The sequence below is a fragment of the Larus michahellis genome, chromosome 2 (assembly GCF_964199755.1).
Source record: "Larus michahellis chromosome 2, bLarMic1.1, whole genome shotgun sequence".
NCBI lineage: Eukaryota > Metazoa > Chordata > Aves > Charadriiformes > Laridae > Larus > Larus michahellis.
This window is the reverse complement of record NC_133897.1, coordinates 77,228,426-77,244,674: the sequence shown is the minus strand read 5'-3', so window position 1 is coordinate 77,244,674 and position 16,249 is coordinate 77,228,426. Positions and strand designations below refer to the sequence as shown.

Genomic DNA, 16,249 nt, shown 5'->3' with positions numbered 1-16,249 from the left:
GAGGCGGCGAAGGAGCGCTCCTATGAAGAGTTCGGCCAACAGCCTGGTGAAGGTGGCAGCTTGCAGCAGAGCAGTGGTGACGAGCAGTTGACGTCAAACTGGTATTCATCATGTTTTCCATTAGCACAGCTGGTGCCAGAGAGAATGTTTGCCTCTTTTTCCTCTTACAATGCTGGAAACCAAACCACTAACCAATGTGCACAGCCAGAAGCTAGAGGAGTCAGATTATTTGGTACTTCTCAGTAACTGCAGTTCAGCTCTTTGGTCAAGGTGCAGTAAGAACATCCTCACAGCAGCATCTGCAGAGGAAACTGTTGAGTGGTGTTTCTGCTGCTTTGACATTCATTCCTCTGCGAGGCCCAGACTGCACACTCACTTGAACTGTGCTGGATTCACTCACGGTGGGAGGCTGCTTTTTGGCAACCAGACTGACGCTAAAAATAACACAAACTATGCAAAACGAACAAAAAAAAACCCTGTGATAAATCCATAGTGGGAGTGTGTTGCTTCAGAAAGTAGCGTGTCGTTTGCATACACTTTTTAGTCGTCTCTTCCACGAGAAAAAGAATGGAGGGACGTTTAATAATGTAGTATTTTTGTAATCATCTGTGCAAATCACCCCTAGGCAACAGCAGTGGCACACACAAAGTGTAGAATTAAGTTTGGAAAATTCTCAGATACGGATCTCACCATACTAATAAAAGTATTTTGTTATGAGGATGCTGTTTACTATACATCATGCTCAGAAAATAAACCTGAGGAGGGTTCTAATTATCTCTATTTATTTAAAAGGTAAAGCTTGTATTTTGGGTTTCCGCCTTGAGTTTTTTGTTGTTGTTAGGTGGAAACTTTGGAGACAGTCTGACCTTCAAAAAGGCTGCCCGTACACCTGCGTGCGCTCCTGAGCCTTTGGACTTTATTTTCCGTGAGCAGAATACTGCTGGTACCAATTGTGGGTAAAAAATGGTTAAAGTGATTTGCTTACAAAATGTATTTTTAAAAGTGAGCGCCCTTGGTGTTCCTTTCCCCTGTGGGGTTTTGCCCTCGGGTTCAGGTCTCAAAGATTTTCTCTGCGGTTAGGATAAGTGGAAACCAATTTATACATAAAAGCCGGGGGGAAGGGGTGGGTGTGTGCCTCACAAAAGCTCATCTGCAGAAGATGGTCACTTGGCGAGCAGGAGCACGGCACACGGACCGGACCCGTCGCTGCGCACCCCCGGGGTCGGCCCAGCCCCCGGGCACGGCTGTAACTCCTCCGCGGTGCCGAGCGGCCTGCGGCTTAACCCTCACCCTCGGGGCTTTCTCTCCGGGGTATCTCCGGAGCCTAAATAACGATGATTATGATAATTGTTAATTATAATAGCAACGACGCCGCCTGCAGCAGCGGGAGCGGAGCGGGCAGGGTGCTGGGGGCGGGGAGGGGGGCGCAGCCGCTGGCTCCGCGGGCTCGCCCGGCGTTTCCCCCCCACATCCCTCCTTTCCAAACCCCGTGAAACACCCGCCAGCGTTGCTCGCAGGGCTCTCCCCCGCGCCGTGGCAACGGCGGCCCCGCCGGCGGGCTGCGGGCGGGCGGGGAGGACGTGCGGGGCCGCCCGTCGCGGCCGCTCCTCTTTCCGCCTTGCCCGTCCCGGGAGGTCCCGCCCCGCAGCCCCGCGGGGAGGCTCCGGGGCCGGCGGGGGCGGGAGAGGGTGGGGGGGGGACGCGCCCCCCGTGCGGGGCCTGCGGCGGGGGTTGCCGGATAAAGCGGTGCCGGCCCCTCCGCCTGCCGCCACAGGGGCGGCCGGGACGGGGCCCAGCCGGGCGGGCCCGCCATGGCGAGCCCCGCACGCCCGCGGCAGGAGCTGGCGACGGAGGAGCAGCGGCGGCGGCTCCGCGGACCGGCCCCGACGGTGCCCTGCGAGGCCAAGAGGGAGGCGGCGGCGGCGGCGGCGGAGCGGCTGCTGCTGCTGGAGCTGCGCCGCTGCGGGCGGCCGCCGTCCCCCGTCCGCGGCGAGCGGCGGGAGGAGGGGGAGGAGGAAGGAGAAGAGGAGGAGGAAGAGGAGGAAGAAGAAGAAGAAGGAGAAGAAGCGGCGGCGGGCGAAGGCTGTTGCAGCAAGTGCAAGAAGCGGGTGCAGTTCGCCGACTCGCTGGGGCTGAGCCTGGCCAGCGTCAAGCACTTCAGCGACGCCGAGGAGCCGCAGGTGCCGCCCGCCGCCCTGTCCCGCCTGCAGAGCCCGACCGGCCAGGAGCGGCACGCACCGCCGCCCGGCGAGGAAGCCCCGCCGCCCGCCCTCCGTCTGCTGCCCGACTTCCCCGACGGCGGGGAGCCCAGCGCCGAGCGGCTGCGGCGGCAGCGCGTCTGCCTGGAGCGCCTGGGGCGGCCCCCGGCGCCCACCGACGTGCGGGGCACGGTGCGGGTGCTGGGCTGCCCCGGCCCCAAGGAGGTGACGGTGCGCTACACCTTCAACGAGTGGCTCTCCTTCCTGGACGTCCCCGCCGCCCTCCTGCCCCCGGCCCCTGCCACCGCCGGCGACCCGCCGGCCGAGCGCTACGGCTTCAGCCTGTGCGTCCCGCCCAGCCTGCGGGAGGGCTCGGCCCTTCACTTCGCCATCCGCTACCGCAGCCCGCAGGGCGAGTACTGGGACAACAACGGTGGCCGCAACTACACGCTGCGCTGCTGCGGCTGCCCCGGGGCCGGCCCCGCGCCGCCCCCCCCCGCCGCCGGCTGCCCGCCGCCCCCCGCCGCCCCCCGCTACTGATGGAGCCGCCACGGCCCCCGGCCCGGCTCCGCAGAGCGACAGCCGAGGCAGCCGTCCCGGAGACTACCCGAAATCTGGTGGTTTTTAAGCGGGCGCTTCAGTTTTGCCAGCGAGACACGGATGAGCCTAGGCTCGCATTGCTGTGCCTTGTGGAATCGTGTTCCTTTTGGGTTTGTTTTTTTTTTTCTTTTGGAGAGAAGAAGGAGACTGATTAGTGTGGGCTTTGCTTTTCCCCTCTTGAAGTGAATTTTTGAGGTCTTGATTTGGGCTTGACTTCCCTTACCCGGTTAGTCAGCGGTACACGGAGCACTTGCGTGAAAACTTAGCGGCATGTTCTCTCCAGATTTAACTTAGCATCCCAGTTTTCCCATTCTCACATCCATTTCAAAGACATAGTACTGCGACAGCAATGGTGTGCTTTGTTTTTTTTTTTTTAATTATTATTTTTTTAGTTCAATGGACTCCATAACAATATGATTCACTGCTGTGATCACCTGTCAGACTCATGACAGGCTTGTGTGCCCATCCCACCTTTGCCATGCCTGTGGCAACTCTGAACAACAGGCCGTCGTTGTGGGGCTGGATCCGAGACTGGACTGGGCTGCTCTGGTTTTTGTCATTCAGCACATTTTGATACCGCTCCCTGCCTTCCCCGGGCTTGTGTGTAGATCCCATCTGGCTAATAGCAGCCAACAGGGACTTCGGCAAAAATATTTTTGCTTAAAATAGACTGGTGACTTCTTTTCACACCATTGACAAGTCTAGAACCGGGACAAAGGAGGAGTTAAAAATATTTGCTGATGCTGGGCGTATCAGGAGAACTTTGGTAACACCTTTGAGTAATGCACTGTAAAGTAAAAAATGGTGTCTGTCTCATACACAGTTCTGTGTTTTCAGATTTGGGGAGCTGTGACTGATGCGGATGACCTTCTCACTGAGGAGTGACCATGCAATATAAAGAGGGTGTCCTCAGTAATGAATGAAAACAAGTGCCTTAGATCAGCTCTCCTTGTGTTACATTTTGCACCACATTTCTCAAGTATTTATAATTTATTTGACTTATTTTGCTACATCTTTTTCAGTATTTGTATGTTGTTGGGAAAGGGGTTTGTGTGCACACCGTTGGACGTTATAGCACTGAACACTTGAAATGATTTCCATAGTCTTCACTCTTGCTTTGCAAGCCTAGAGGTTGACTGCTACTGGTGTCCCGAGTCCTGAAATGAAGCAAAAAGTACCAATGAACATGGGTTTGTAAGAATAAAAAAAGCTTTGAAAAAGTTAAAAAGCTCACCATTACAAATCTCTTTTCTGTGTAGCAAAATGTAACGGGATACTTCGCTTCACAGCCTGGTTGTTCCCCTCCCCTAAAAAGGGGGGGTCAAGCTGTTAGTGTCCCTCAGGATAACCAGGGGCATGCCCGTCCGTAAGCAGCATTTAGGGCCGTGGCTGAAAATGACGGTGGTCCTGCCAGAGCCACAAGGCAGATCTCCCTGTAAGTGCATGACAGCTCAGTATGATCTTGTAACAGGCAGAGCTGTGAGGAAGCTTTACTGGCACAGGTGCAAAATAGGCAGGTTTTGGCTGAATTTTGTTCTGGCTCTTCTGCGGCTTTGACTCTACTTGTTTTATTCTGATAGAATATCTGAAGATAATTTTTTTGAGGAATAAGTAGGTAAGACATTGTCAGAATGCAGATGTTCTGACGTGGATGTATGTCAAGATCTTGGAAGACTATTTTCCTTTTTAAAACAGCATACTGTGAGTTTTCTCAGGTCTACATTTTCTCTGAAGATGTAAAACACTTTAAAGCCCATTATGAGCACATTAGAAAAATTTGCACTGCTATAAAATTCCCCATACTTGAAACTGGAGAGAGCCAGTACAAAATTGGAGATAGAAGCAGGGTGCTGTCTGGGGAAAAGACGTGAGGCAGAGGGAGCTTCAGACTAAAGTTCCTGCAGTTTTGCTAACATGCACGCGGCTTCTGGGACGCCGCCTGCCCTCTCTCCCCCCTAAAAAACCCGTACAGAAACCACAGTGTGAGAATATGGCCAAATATAAAGAGGGGTTTTATTCCTTCATAAACCATCCTTGCTGTCAGAACGGTGCCCATCAGCACGCAGAATAACAGCTTTGAAAATGCACAGAGTAAAAGCTCCATGCGGGCAAACAGAAAGAAGTTCTTACTGTTGTTTTCCAAGTTACATATAAACTCTCACTAAAAGCATGGAAGTTTTTAAGGGAGAATAGTAAACTTTACTACTTCCCTACGCAGGTTTGTTTTAAAACTGTCGTGCATTATAGGATTACAGGATATTCCATGGAATATTCTGATACGAATTAGCTTTTCTTCAGCTCGTTGTGTCAATGAAGTGGTGTGCTCTTAAGCTGATATGTGATGCGAACAGCATTAAGATTGGTTCTTCATTTAAGTACGGTGTGATATTTGGGGCTTCTGGAGCCCATTCCTTATTCTGTGCTTTGTTTATTAATTGCTTTGGAGAAGAAGGAAACTTTGCCAAAAAAAGGGAGGGATCTCTCTTTAAAGGAGTATCCGTATTCTGATGGCTGCGTCTGGGCAGAGGCGCGGAGCTGGTACCTTGAAGAATCCCAGCTACCCCCCGCTCTCATTGATAGAGGGCTGGAAACGCTCTCTGGTAGCCTTTAAGCTGTGGGCAACCGGTGTAAAACACTCACTATGGGCAACGGCTGTAAAACACCCACATCACAAAACATAACATCTATCTGTTCTCTTCAGACGTGTGATGTGAAATTCAAAGCACAAGAAAGTATTTGCTCGGACTAAACAGTCTAAACAGGACTAAAACAGACTAAATTGGTGCCAGTCTAAAATCCTGCAAATTGTGGTAATTAAAGCACAACGTTTTTGTGGTTTTATAACAGGTGAATTGCTTTTATTTATTATTAAGAATTACTTTTTTGTGAATGCAAAGGGGGAACCTCTCTCCGATGAGAATCAAACATACACACTTTTTAATAGATAGTACATTTTGGTGCTTTTACGGTATTACAGAAGCATAGCTTTCCCAAGCAGGTTTCAAAGACTGCCTACACACAGTTCTCCGCGTTTCCGTAGAGGAGGGGACTGGGAGCTACAGAAATGCAAGGTCCCACCAAAGATTACATTGGGCAGCCGTGTGAAAATCAGAACCGGACACAGTGCGTAGGGAATGGTAGCAAGCCCCCTTCAGCAAAGCACGGGGCTGCCGCTCGTGGTCATAGCTTGAGATACATGGCATAATTGCAGCTTTGTTCTCAAAGAAATATATTCAAAATGAAGTAGTTCCAATTCTATAAAATCAAAAGGCAGAGTAGAGCAAAACAAGAAGTGAAGCAGTCTTCTTGTTTGGGTGCATTATTGTTAGTGTAGCATTTTATAAAAATTCAGAGCATAACTTTTGGAGGATGTGCTCATAAACACCCTCCCTCCCCTAATTTAAGAAAAAAAGAAATTATAAAGATTTATTAGCACTCTCGGAAAAAATCCAGCTACAAAGATTTTCATTTTGTGCAGATCTCTGGGTTTTTTTCCCCGTGGATTAAGGGCTTAGGGGAGAAGTAGCTGCCAAATGGTTTTATAGGTGTCTATAAAACCAAAAATTTTAATATAGTCGAAACTCTATAGTGAGTAACTGTGAAGGACATCAAAGTTAAATCTTCCTTAAGCAACTTTTTGCCACTTACTCTTACATATAAATTCCGATGTAAATGATTCAGAAAAGGACTGTGAAGCTAAATTTACTTCGGTGTCATGAAGAACTGCAAACTTGCATGCAAACTACTTCTGTTTTATTTAAAGCCGAGGCCTCCAGTCAGTACTTGAAAAGCCTGGCTTCTGCTCCCATTGGCTTCCCTGGGATTTGGATCCAGCCCAAAGTACTGCGGGAAGGTAGGGGAAGTGATCTAGGTTTAATTGTCTATTCTGTTCAGAGTCTTGTGTTACGGGGTTAGGATAACACGGCACTGTGATGAATGTTCATCTGTCAAGAGTTCAAAATCTGCTGTCTATGCGCGGCAGTAATTAAATCACCTGAATTGTTTTTCATGATTCTTTTTTTTTAAGAGAGGGAAAATTACTTGCCTTGGATTAGCATATTGCCAAAGACTGGTATAAATATTTATGGGCTGCACTCTTTGAATAGAAAGCCTGTACATTCTTCGCAGGTCTCCATAGTTCTCTTACTCTGAACAGAGAAGAGTAGTCATTTGAATGCACTACTTACCATCACTTCCCCCTCTGGTAAAGCTTCAGTAGGTATTGGGCTTGACAGTAAAAAAGGTAAGTGGTTTAGAAAAAAGCCTCTCTTGCAACACACTGATGATATTTAATTTCCTGTGCAAACTGCAGAATCCTTTGAAGGTGCATATGTTTGTGAAACAGGTTTGAGAGTTGTGAGGTATTTTCCCCTTAGAGTTGTAGAAAATACACAGCATTGGAAGAATTACTGGCTTCTCTCTCTTTTTTCCTGCTTCCACATTAAGGGCTCATGGACTATTCTTATATTATAAAATACTGACAAAAGAAAGAATGTAAACGTTCAGTAAAAGATCTACACACCTTCTTTTTTTATGAAGGTCATCGAGCAAAACATCCCCAAGAGTATGAAATAATTATGCCTGCGTTAAGAACCGTGGAACAAAGCGAACAGTTTACTCCTGACTTGAATAATGCCAGGATTTCACTGTAGATCATGATGGAAAACTCAGGAAAACAGTGAGCGCACAGCTCTTTCATGACTCTGTTTATGTGTACGTACGGTCCTTGCTGGGTATCTGGAGAGATGCATTTATATTGCATTACGGGGAGTAAGTTGAGGGGCTGGTGCTTCTCCATAAAATTATTCTTCTACCTGCTGATGTTAGGGGGTGAAATTAATGCTTTTAATGCCTGGAAACTTGGTGAAGTTTTATATAGAAATACCTTTAAAATCCTTAAAATCCTTCTTGGCCTATGTCAACATTGTATGTAAAGTGTTCACATGTAAAGTGTTCACACGCCGCTTCTCTTGGGTTGCATTCCTCCAGGACAGCTAGACCTCAGACATATCTGGGCATTTTGAAACGGAGCTTTCAATTGCAATAAAATCTCCTGAGAAGTTGTAACACACAACAGAAATGTCTGTCCTTTTAAACGGTTACTAATATAAAGCAAATTGTTCTTTTTTTTTTTATTTTTTTATTTCAGAGTGCTGTTTCCAAGTTTATACTGTAAAAGTCACGACGAACTTCAGTATATTGTAAACATCCTAATTTTGGTGTATACCGCTGAGGTTAATGGTTTGCTAAAATGTTGAGATCAGGAACAGACAAACATTTTTAATATAATACAAAAGCAAGCTTGTTTTGCTAAGACATTGCAGCTTTAGTAAAGATATTTATTGAGCTCCCTTCTATTCTAAGGAAAAGGGCTATACTTTTTATAATGGTGGACATCGGACATAAGTCATGGGATCATTCCTTTGTGTTTTAACTATTCCTGTTGTTCACACTGCTTTGACAAAATCCAACAAAGCTCCTGACAACGTGCCAAGTGAGACATTTAATGAGTATTGCAACGTAAACGGAACGGGTGAAGCGCAGAAGGTGCAGCTGTAAGAGCACGGCAGCCCTGAGGCTGCACCAGGGCGCCAGCTCTCGGGTACGCCGTCTCCATCAGGGACAATGGGCATATGCCTAGCCAAGAGTGAGGACAGGGCAAGTGGATACAAACATAATCCTAAAGGCATCCCAGCCTACAAATATTATTTCTGGGCTGGGCTTTCTAAGCTAGATGTGGTTTTGAAGTATTTTCCTTCCGTAGTTTGTAGGATTTCGACAATAAAAACATTTGGTAAGCTATGTTTTTATACAGAACTGGGTGCGTTAATTTACTTAAAATGCACATTAGGCACAGAAAAACCCAATATTTCTAGGTATCTCCCAATCACGTACAACTGATATGCACATAACTAACACTAACAGAAGGTGCACTTACACACGTGTTGGTGAGGAAAGGAAACATATAGACCTGTCCGGAAGAGGGAGGGAATGGACATGTAAAATGCAGTGATTTTGTGGGGTTTGAGTAGTCAATGCTAATACCTTTGCTAGCTTTGCACTTTTGTTAACAAGTTAGATAGTGTTGCACAAGCTTTTTGGTCCTTAGCAGCAGAAGTTTTCTTATGTTACTTCTAATAAGTAATGTATAAATACTGTATGGTAAGCTGATGGTTAATTTACAGTAAGAACTAATTTTTCCTTGCCTGAGAAAGTGAGCTGTCTTAACCGCTGCACTATGGATTGGGGAGAGAGGGAAATCAGAGCCTGATTTTTATTTTTATTTTATATTTTTCTTGATGGGTCCTCTCTCTAGAATGTATCCTGACGGTTACTAATGCTCCTTTGCAAGTATAAATAGCTAAAGGAGAGAGAATCTGAGTGGTAACCTTGAGAGAGAAAGTAGGAGCACAAGGCACGAATGAGGAGTCCAGTAGCATACCGACCACCAAAACTTAAGAACAGAATTTGCAGGTGTTAATGGAGAAGTAATCTCTTCATACTTTTGAGGGAATTACTAAGAAATTTCAGATTTACATGACTGCACGCCTATACGACAGCACGTGCCATCTACAGCTGTATTCTTGGTGGAAACTGAACAAAAAAGAACTTCACTGGAAAGGTACTGGTATTTTGGAAGAAATGATTATGTATTTAAAGGGCCTCTGGAAACAAACGTTTTTTTCGCAAACATGGTGAAAAGTTTGATTTAAATAGTAAAAATGTTACTAATGGAGTTATCCCTCTTTATAAATTAGGGCTAGACTATTTATAAGGAAGTTTATTTTGTTTCCTGGCGTACATTTGCAGATCTTGAATTGGTATGCAGTGCTTGTTCCAGTAATTTAGCTGTTTTAAACAAAGATTTTGCATGTACTGTTTGAGGGACCAAGTTCCTTAGAGTATAAAACTGGCAGCCCTTCCAAGCCTGTGTCCTCTAGAAGTATAAGACTGTAACATTTCTTTGAGTTCACTGGAAGCTTAAATAGTAATTAAACCTTTCTTCCTCTGCACTGTCACCATTAACTAAGTGTACTTAATTATCCAGTTGTGAATGTGGAGATTTAAAATACATAATCTGATGTATTTTTTCTATTAGAATAATTACATTCCACTTTAATAAAATGTCCACTAAAAGCAATTTACATTGCAATACTTACCTACCTAATAAGAGGAGAGTTATTACTGTATTTGCTTTTTATTTGAAAGTGAGAATGGAGGCTACATTTGTAGCTTCAGGTAGTTACAGTAGCTTATTCTGTACACTATATTGTTAATAGAATGCATTACTACATATTTCAATCTATCTGTACAAAATTATAAAATACACTTTAAATGGTAGCGAGAAATGGGAGCTTGTTCTAAATCAGACACTTTGTCTATCCTCTGCTTTAATAACGTTATCACACAGCATGAACAACACAAAACATCAGAAGTTCTAAACAGAGATGAATTTTGGGAAGCAAGAAAAACAAGGGGAGGTTTTTAAAGGCCACAGTGTCATAGAACTAGTTTTGAGTTTCTGTTTCTCTTCTTAAAAAAACCCCCACAACAATCCCCTGAAAAAAAGGAAGCTTTCTTCTATATGCCATTAAAAAAGCTTAGTACTGCTTTAATTTTTCTGCAATTTCTAATAGAGAATGAATTCAAGTACAGCAATGACTTGAACAGAACCTCATCAAAATGTCTGCTTGCTTTTTTTTTAACTTATTGTCTTAAAAGTGTTGATCATTCTACAGATTTAATAGTAAGCACTAAAGACCTATACTGAGTGTTCCACTTTGCTAGGCAAAGCCTGCTGCTAATTTATGACTTATAGCACTTGAGTTATTGTCATAGTTAGGTTCTTTTTCTCCTGCAAAATTCAGGAGGTTTGTGAAACCTTGCATGAAGTGAAGCGGTGCTTTCTGCTAATAGCTGCACCTCAACAAATGTAGAAAAGGACTTGGTAGTGAAAATATTATTTTAAAGCTCCCAAGCCCCAGTGATGCAAGTCTTGCATTCATAGAATGGTTTGGGTTAGAAGGGACCTTAAAGATCATCTAGTTCCAGTCCCCCTGCCCTGGGCAGGGACACCTCCCACTAGACCAGGCTGCTCAAAGCCCCATCCAGCCTGGCCTTGAACACTTCCAGGGATGGGGCATCCACAACTTCCCTGGGCAACCTGTTCCAGTGTCTTCACTACCTTCACAGTAAAGAATTTCTTCCTCATATCTAATCTAAATCTCCCCTCTTTCTGTTTAAAACTGTTACCCCTTGTCCTATTGCTATATTCCCCGGTAAAGAGTCCCCCCACCTTTTCTGTAGGCCCCCTTTGGGTACTGGAAGGCTGCTCTAAGGTCTCCCCGGAGCCTTCTCTTCTCCAGGCTGAACAACCCCAACTCTCTCAGCCTGTCCTCATAGCATAGGTGCTCCAGCCCTCTGATCTGTTAATTGTTAAAAGAAGGATGAGACTGGTTATTAACTCTTGGAAACTAAAGAAAGAACTAGTGAAATTTTTATGTCACCTCCTGAAATGTCAAGCGATGCTCTTTAAAGAAACCACACAATGCAGCTTGTGATATTTCTACTTATCAAAGTCCAGGGGATGAAAACTCTGTTCATCTCTGGTTTAAATATCTAAAATAAACTGTCTTTAGTAATTTAATTCAGATGCTGTATATTTTAAGTGAAACAGGATCAATAAGAACTTAGTAACTGGGTGAGGGGTTTTAAATCTAACATCTTTTGTGCTCAGTGAGAGAAAAGGCCAGCAGCAGAATAATGTATCTGGTTACAAGTAATGTAATGAAGTTTTATTGTCAAAGTAGGGCAGGGACTATTTCATCACATGGGACATACAAGCAAACAGATTTCAAGACTACCTTACATGCTATTATAAATCACAGCAATGTATTTTAGAACATGTGAACCATTAGAAAATAGTACTTTGGTTGCCAAAAACTGAGTCTCTCAGTCATTTCTTCTGCTGAACAGAAAAGCTCAGACATGTGCAGTGAGTTTATGCATCTGTATGTGGCACTGTAGGATGCTGAAGATGGTCCAGTGTTGCTTCAGGATCAGAGTATTCTCACAGCTATGTGTTGCCTGGACTCTCGATAACCAATTTCTGCGTGGAATACAGCTGGCCAATAGTAACCTGAAATAAAATCAAATATCAGAAATCCCAAACTGGAAAGTAAACAAGTTATAATATCAGCATCACAAGAGAGACTAAAAAGAAACCAAGAACTAAGTAGCCCATATATTAAGATTTTTCATAATGACATTTTTCTTTCTGTAAGCATTTTTTTGGTAAATACTACTGCTATCAGCCTAGACCTTAAGAAAAATAACTGATACATAAAATATCTGCATATATAAAATCTTGAAATAATGACATTGAGGAATACTGTTCAAAGGCTCATATTAAAAGTTAACATTAGAAGTTACTACAGAAGAAAAGCAAACAGGCTGTATGTTTAGAAAGATGAAAGATGAACATAATGAAGAACAGAAAGATGCATACAGTCAGCATATATTTCTTATTATGCTTTTTGGGTGGAGAACCTAGATATAAATTGCATGGTACAGTATTGTTTTCCAGTTCCTTGGGAACCCTAATTTAATTTGCCTTACAAATGGTGAAAACAGTTACACAGTTAGTTCAGCAGTAACATTTTACACACGCTGGAACCGACCTCTTGCCTATGAGATGGTATTCACACCTCATATATTGCTGCTTTCTAGTGCAATGAGGAAATGGAAAGTGACAAAAATGCAACATCGATGCTTTGATTCCTCTCGTTTAGTACTTTCTAGTCTGCACTGTAGCATTGGTAAACTGTGATACACACACCTCTTTGCTTAACAGTTGAGATATGGAAGGAAGAAGTTTCATGCAAGTAGGCTAATGTAAGCAGCAGAAGACAACATTTATTTTAAAAGTACGAATTTTGGAGTCTAATTTTTAATATATGTTATGCCCTTTCTCAGCCCTACTTTCTGTCCAAGGCCTGGATAACACAGTAGTTCTGTGCCCTTTTCACTAAAAAAAAAAAAAAAAAAAAAAAAAAAAAAAAAAAAAGAGTTCATAAATTTAATTATGGAATTAGGACAAAAAAGGCTAGATGCTTAATTACACTAAGCACAACATATTTAATAGACTTTAATACTGCACAAACTAAGCCTGACAACAAGTTAGGCTCTCAAAGTAGTAAAAAATTAGAGAAAGAAATTTTTTGGCATTTCTCATTTACCATGAGAGGGGAGGGGAAAAAATCCTGGCAGCTCTTAAAAAAAATTTCTCATCTATGCCCACGCTCACATAAAATGTAAATAATATTGCCTTTTAGGAAATGAACTATTTCATCTTGATAAACAGCCTTGTCTGAAACTTGTAACACATTGATTTTAATCTTGAAATATTTATTAAGGGAGGATTTATGAGCCCTTCTTAAAGGAACAGAAGTTCTCGCAAGCAAATACTCCCCTCTTTTGGCACTCTGAACTAAGTCAGTAACACCATATGAACAACTCTGATTACTTTTGGAATTACTTATGAAGTATGTTGCATACAGAATATTTAAAACGCAGGCCATACACAACTGTGGCATGTGTTACCAACAGAACTTTTAAGCTGTCGACAAGTGTTACTTATCAAAGAGAACTCGCTGCTCTGGGTTATGTGGCAGGCTATGCACTTTAGTTGCTGCCTTACCACAAAACCATGCTGTAGTACTTAATTTTTGTATACTGTGTTTTGGAGCCCAAAGAATCTTTAATCCTTTCCCACACAGTAGAGCAAATTTAATGGGAGGCTCAGAGGGATTACAAAAATGCTGAAACCTGAATTGCTTTTTTTTTTTCTCCGCCGACTGGGGAGATAGATGAGGCTGAGTACGTGACTTCTCAGTCAATCATATTCAGCCGGGGCAGATGGGTTTGTAGGAGAAAGGTACGAGCTGTTGTTTGCTGTCACTGTGCTGAGAGGTGATATTATCTACTGCTGTACCTCTTGACTCAAACGCAATAAAGTCATAGATGTGTGTGTGGAGCTGCTTCCTCAGTACACCACAGGCGTGTGTGCATTGCAGCGAGCGCAGAGCCTCCAGCGCCGTGCTGGCTGCCTTTGCTGGGCTGCTGCAGCTTGCCTGCTCTGGTGCCTCCCTTCCAGAAGCTATGCCATGACATTTTCAGCTGAACTTTGAAACTTCAGGATTTATTTTTTTTTTAAACCACTAGCCTTGAATTTCTAAGATTATGATCAAGCCTTTCCCATGCACTTCAGACAAAACAAATAGACCTTCCGTTTATAGCTGCTGAAAAATTCACATCTATAAACATCCACTGCCTCAGCAGAAAGACTGCACCCGTATTTACACGCTGACACTCATTAACCCTCTGAATCAAACCGGCATTCTTACAGTGTCCTCACCAATGCAAAGAAAGCACTTAGGCAGCAAGCATCGCTGTGGACCATTCTCCCAAATTAAAGACTTAAGTGGCTATCTGTTGTGTTCTTTTTTCATCACGTGTGTTTGCAGTTTATACACCACATGTAATTTACTCTTCCGGTAGGTGGCTGGCAGCCAGTGCAGAGGTCAGTGTCAGGCTGTTTTCATTAATCACAGGAAGCTTTTGTGGAAAAAGGCTCTACCATTTGCTCAGCAACTCTGTTACCCAGAAATTTTTTTACCTCTGTAAGATAACACATTGCAATTAAATTCTGCAGGAAAGAATGCAGAATAAAGAACCACTTTGTGATCAGGAGAAGAGAATCATTAGAAATACAAAGGCTGCTTTACAGATCTTACTGAATTACTTGATGTTTTAATTCTGCCTGCAAAATTATGTACTTTAAAAATAAGTCTGACAAGTCCAGCCCTCAAAACCTGACAATTTGTCCTTGCTCAAAGATTTTGTACGGCTCAATATGGCCAGCTTTTTCTTGTGAACTTGAAAAACTTAATCTTGCCTTCCCTCTGAATCCAGGACAAGACTTCGGGTTTCAGCATAGAATTTATCAGCAGATGTGAGTAAGACAACAAATGGGGAAAAGGAAATTATTGAACAGTAAGCACTGGTCCATCCCGTAAACCAACCATTCTCTGATTATTAGATGGTTGTGTGGTCACCTGGAAACAGTACTTCCTCTTGCTTGTGGCTGGCAGCAGTGATGACGGGGAGAAGCTACTTAACGAAATCTTTCACAGCTATTGGGAAAAAAGTCAGTAGGAGAGGTTTTCCCCAGATAACAGAATCTCAGAGGTGTAGTAAGAATTAAATAGTAGAATTAAATAAGTAGAATTAAATATTGAAAAAAACCCCACCAAACCCAATGTCCTGAAGACATTAGAAGAACATGCTATCACCTTAAAAATTACACAAATCCAGTTAAATTGCCAGCTCTGAACTCTGTCCTTTCAAATGGTCTATAGCTGGCCAATGCCTGACTTTTAAGGACACCTGTGGCTGGCGAGCAGGTTGGTTATGTGTACCTCCCATGCCAAACCACACGGTAGATACAACTGCAATGGGACAGTGGTGAATGGGGAGGAGGCCTGAATCATAGGGGCTGCCTTCCTTTCAGGCACAGCCAGTGGAACAGATCCTGCAGACCCATTGCCACTGCTTGCAAAGTACTGCTAGTATCAAAATACTCATCTTCTTCAGGTTTTGAAGGTATGTGGCATGTCTTGTGGTTCTTAATTCATATGAAGATTTTACTTTGCAGCTCAGAGTTGAGAGAGAAGTGACTGCTCTGATTTCTGCAGGGCTGAAAACAAGGTGACTGGCTTTAAAAAACTTTTCTGATTTGCCTCGGTCACTTTAGACTGCATGGTTCCACTCTGAAAAGTATGATGGCATCTTTCCTTGACAGCTCTGTATATATGTCTGTCCACTTTAAGAACATTCTTCCCTCCTCAGTTGTGTTGGCTCTGCAGTACAAAGGTGGCCAGGTATCTGTTTTTCCCCATGTACTTTACGGAATTGTAACTGCATGGTGAATAACCTGTGAGCTCTAACAAATCCTGCTGAGCCCTGATGACGATACTTTTTCTCACTGCCACCGAACTATTCATTGTTATCTGCCTGCCAAACCTGACAATCTCTGAACTACTAGCTACCTGCTTGGGTGAGGTCTCACTGACAAATTTCAATGTGAATGCCCTAAATTTACTCAGGGTAAGTAGCTAGATGACAGACCTGAGGAAAGGTGATGTCCAAAAGGAATCACAGAATTGTTTTGGTTGGAAAAGACCTTTAAGATCATCAATTCCAACCGTTAACCTAGTACTGCCAAGTCCACAACTAAACCATGTCCCCAAGTACTGCATCTACATCTTTTAAATACCTCCAGGGATGGTGACTCAACCACTTCCCAGGGTAGCCTGTTCCAGTACTCGACAACCCTTTTGGTAAAGCGTTTCTTCCTAATATCCAGTCTAAACCTTCCCTGGCGCAACTTG

General features: G+C 43.8%; 2 protein-coding genes across 4 annotated transcripts in view; one reads left to right on the top strand and one right to left on the bottom strand.

Annotated features, from left to right (window-relative positions):
- The first annotated feature begins 1,707 nt into the window (after positions 1–1,707).
- Positions 1,708–4,026, top strand: PPP1R3G (protein phosphatase 1 regulatory subunit 3G). Its single transcript, XM_074576028.1, has one exon. The coding sequence runs from the start codon at positions 1,812–1,814 to the stop codon at positions 2,736–2,738; it is 927 nt and encodes a 308-aa protein (XP_074432129.1). The 5' UTR covers positions 1,708–1,811; the 3' UTR covers positions 2,739–4,026.
- Positions 4,027–11,566: 7,540 nt separating this feature from the next.
- LYRM4 (LYR motif containing 4) overlaps positions 11,567–16,249 on the bottom strand; it is a 90,115-nt gene continuing 85,432 nt past the window's right edge. For all 3 annotated transcript variants that reach the window (XR_012585612.1, XM_074576029.1, XM_074576030.1), the window contains one exon: positions 11,567–11,937. Coding sequence is in view for 1 of the 3 variants with exons in the window: in XM_074576029.1 (XP_074432130.1) it covers positions 11,875–11,937 (63 nt within the window). In the remaining 2 variants the exon portion in view is untranslated. The remainder of the gene's footprint in view (positions 11,938–16,249) is intronic.

Excerpts from the sequence above, each read along its gene's own strand:
- PPP1R3G (XM_074576028.1), top strand. The coding sequence starts at position 1,812 with ATGGCGAGCCCCGCACGCCCGCGGCAGGAGCTGGCGACGGAGGAGCAG.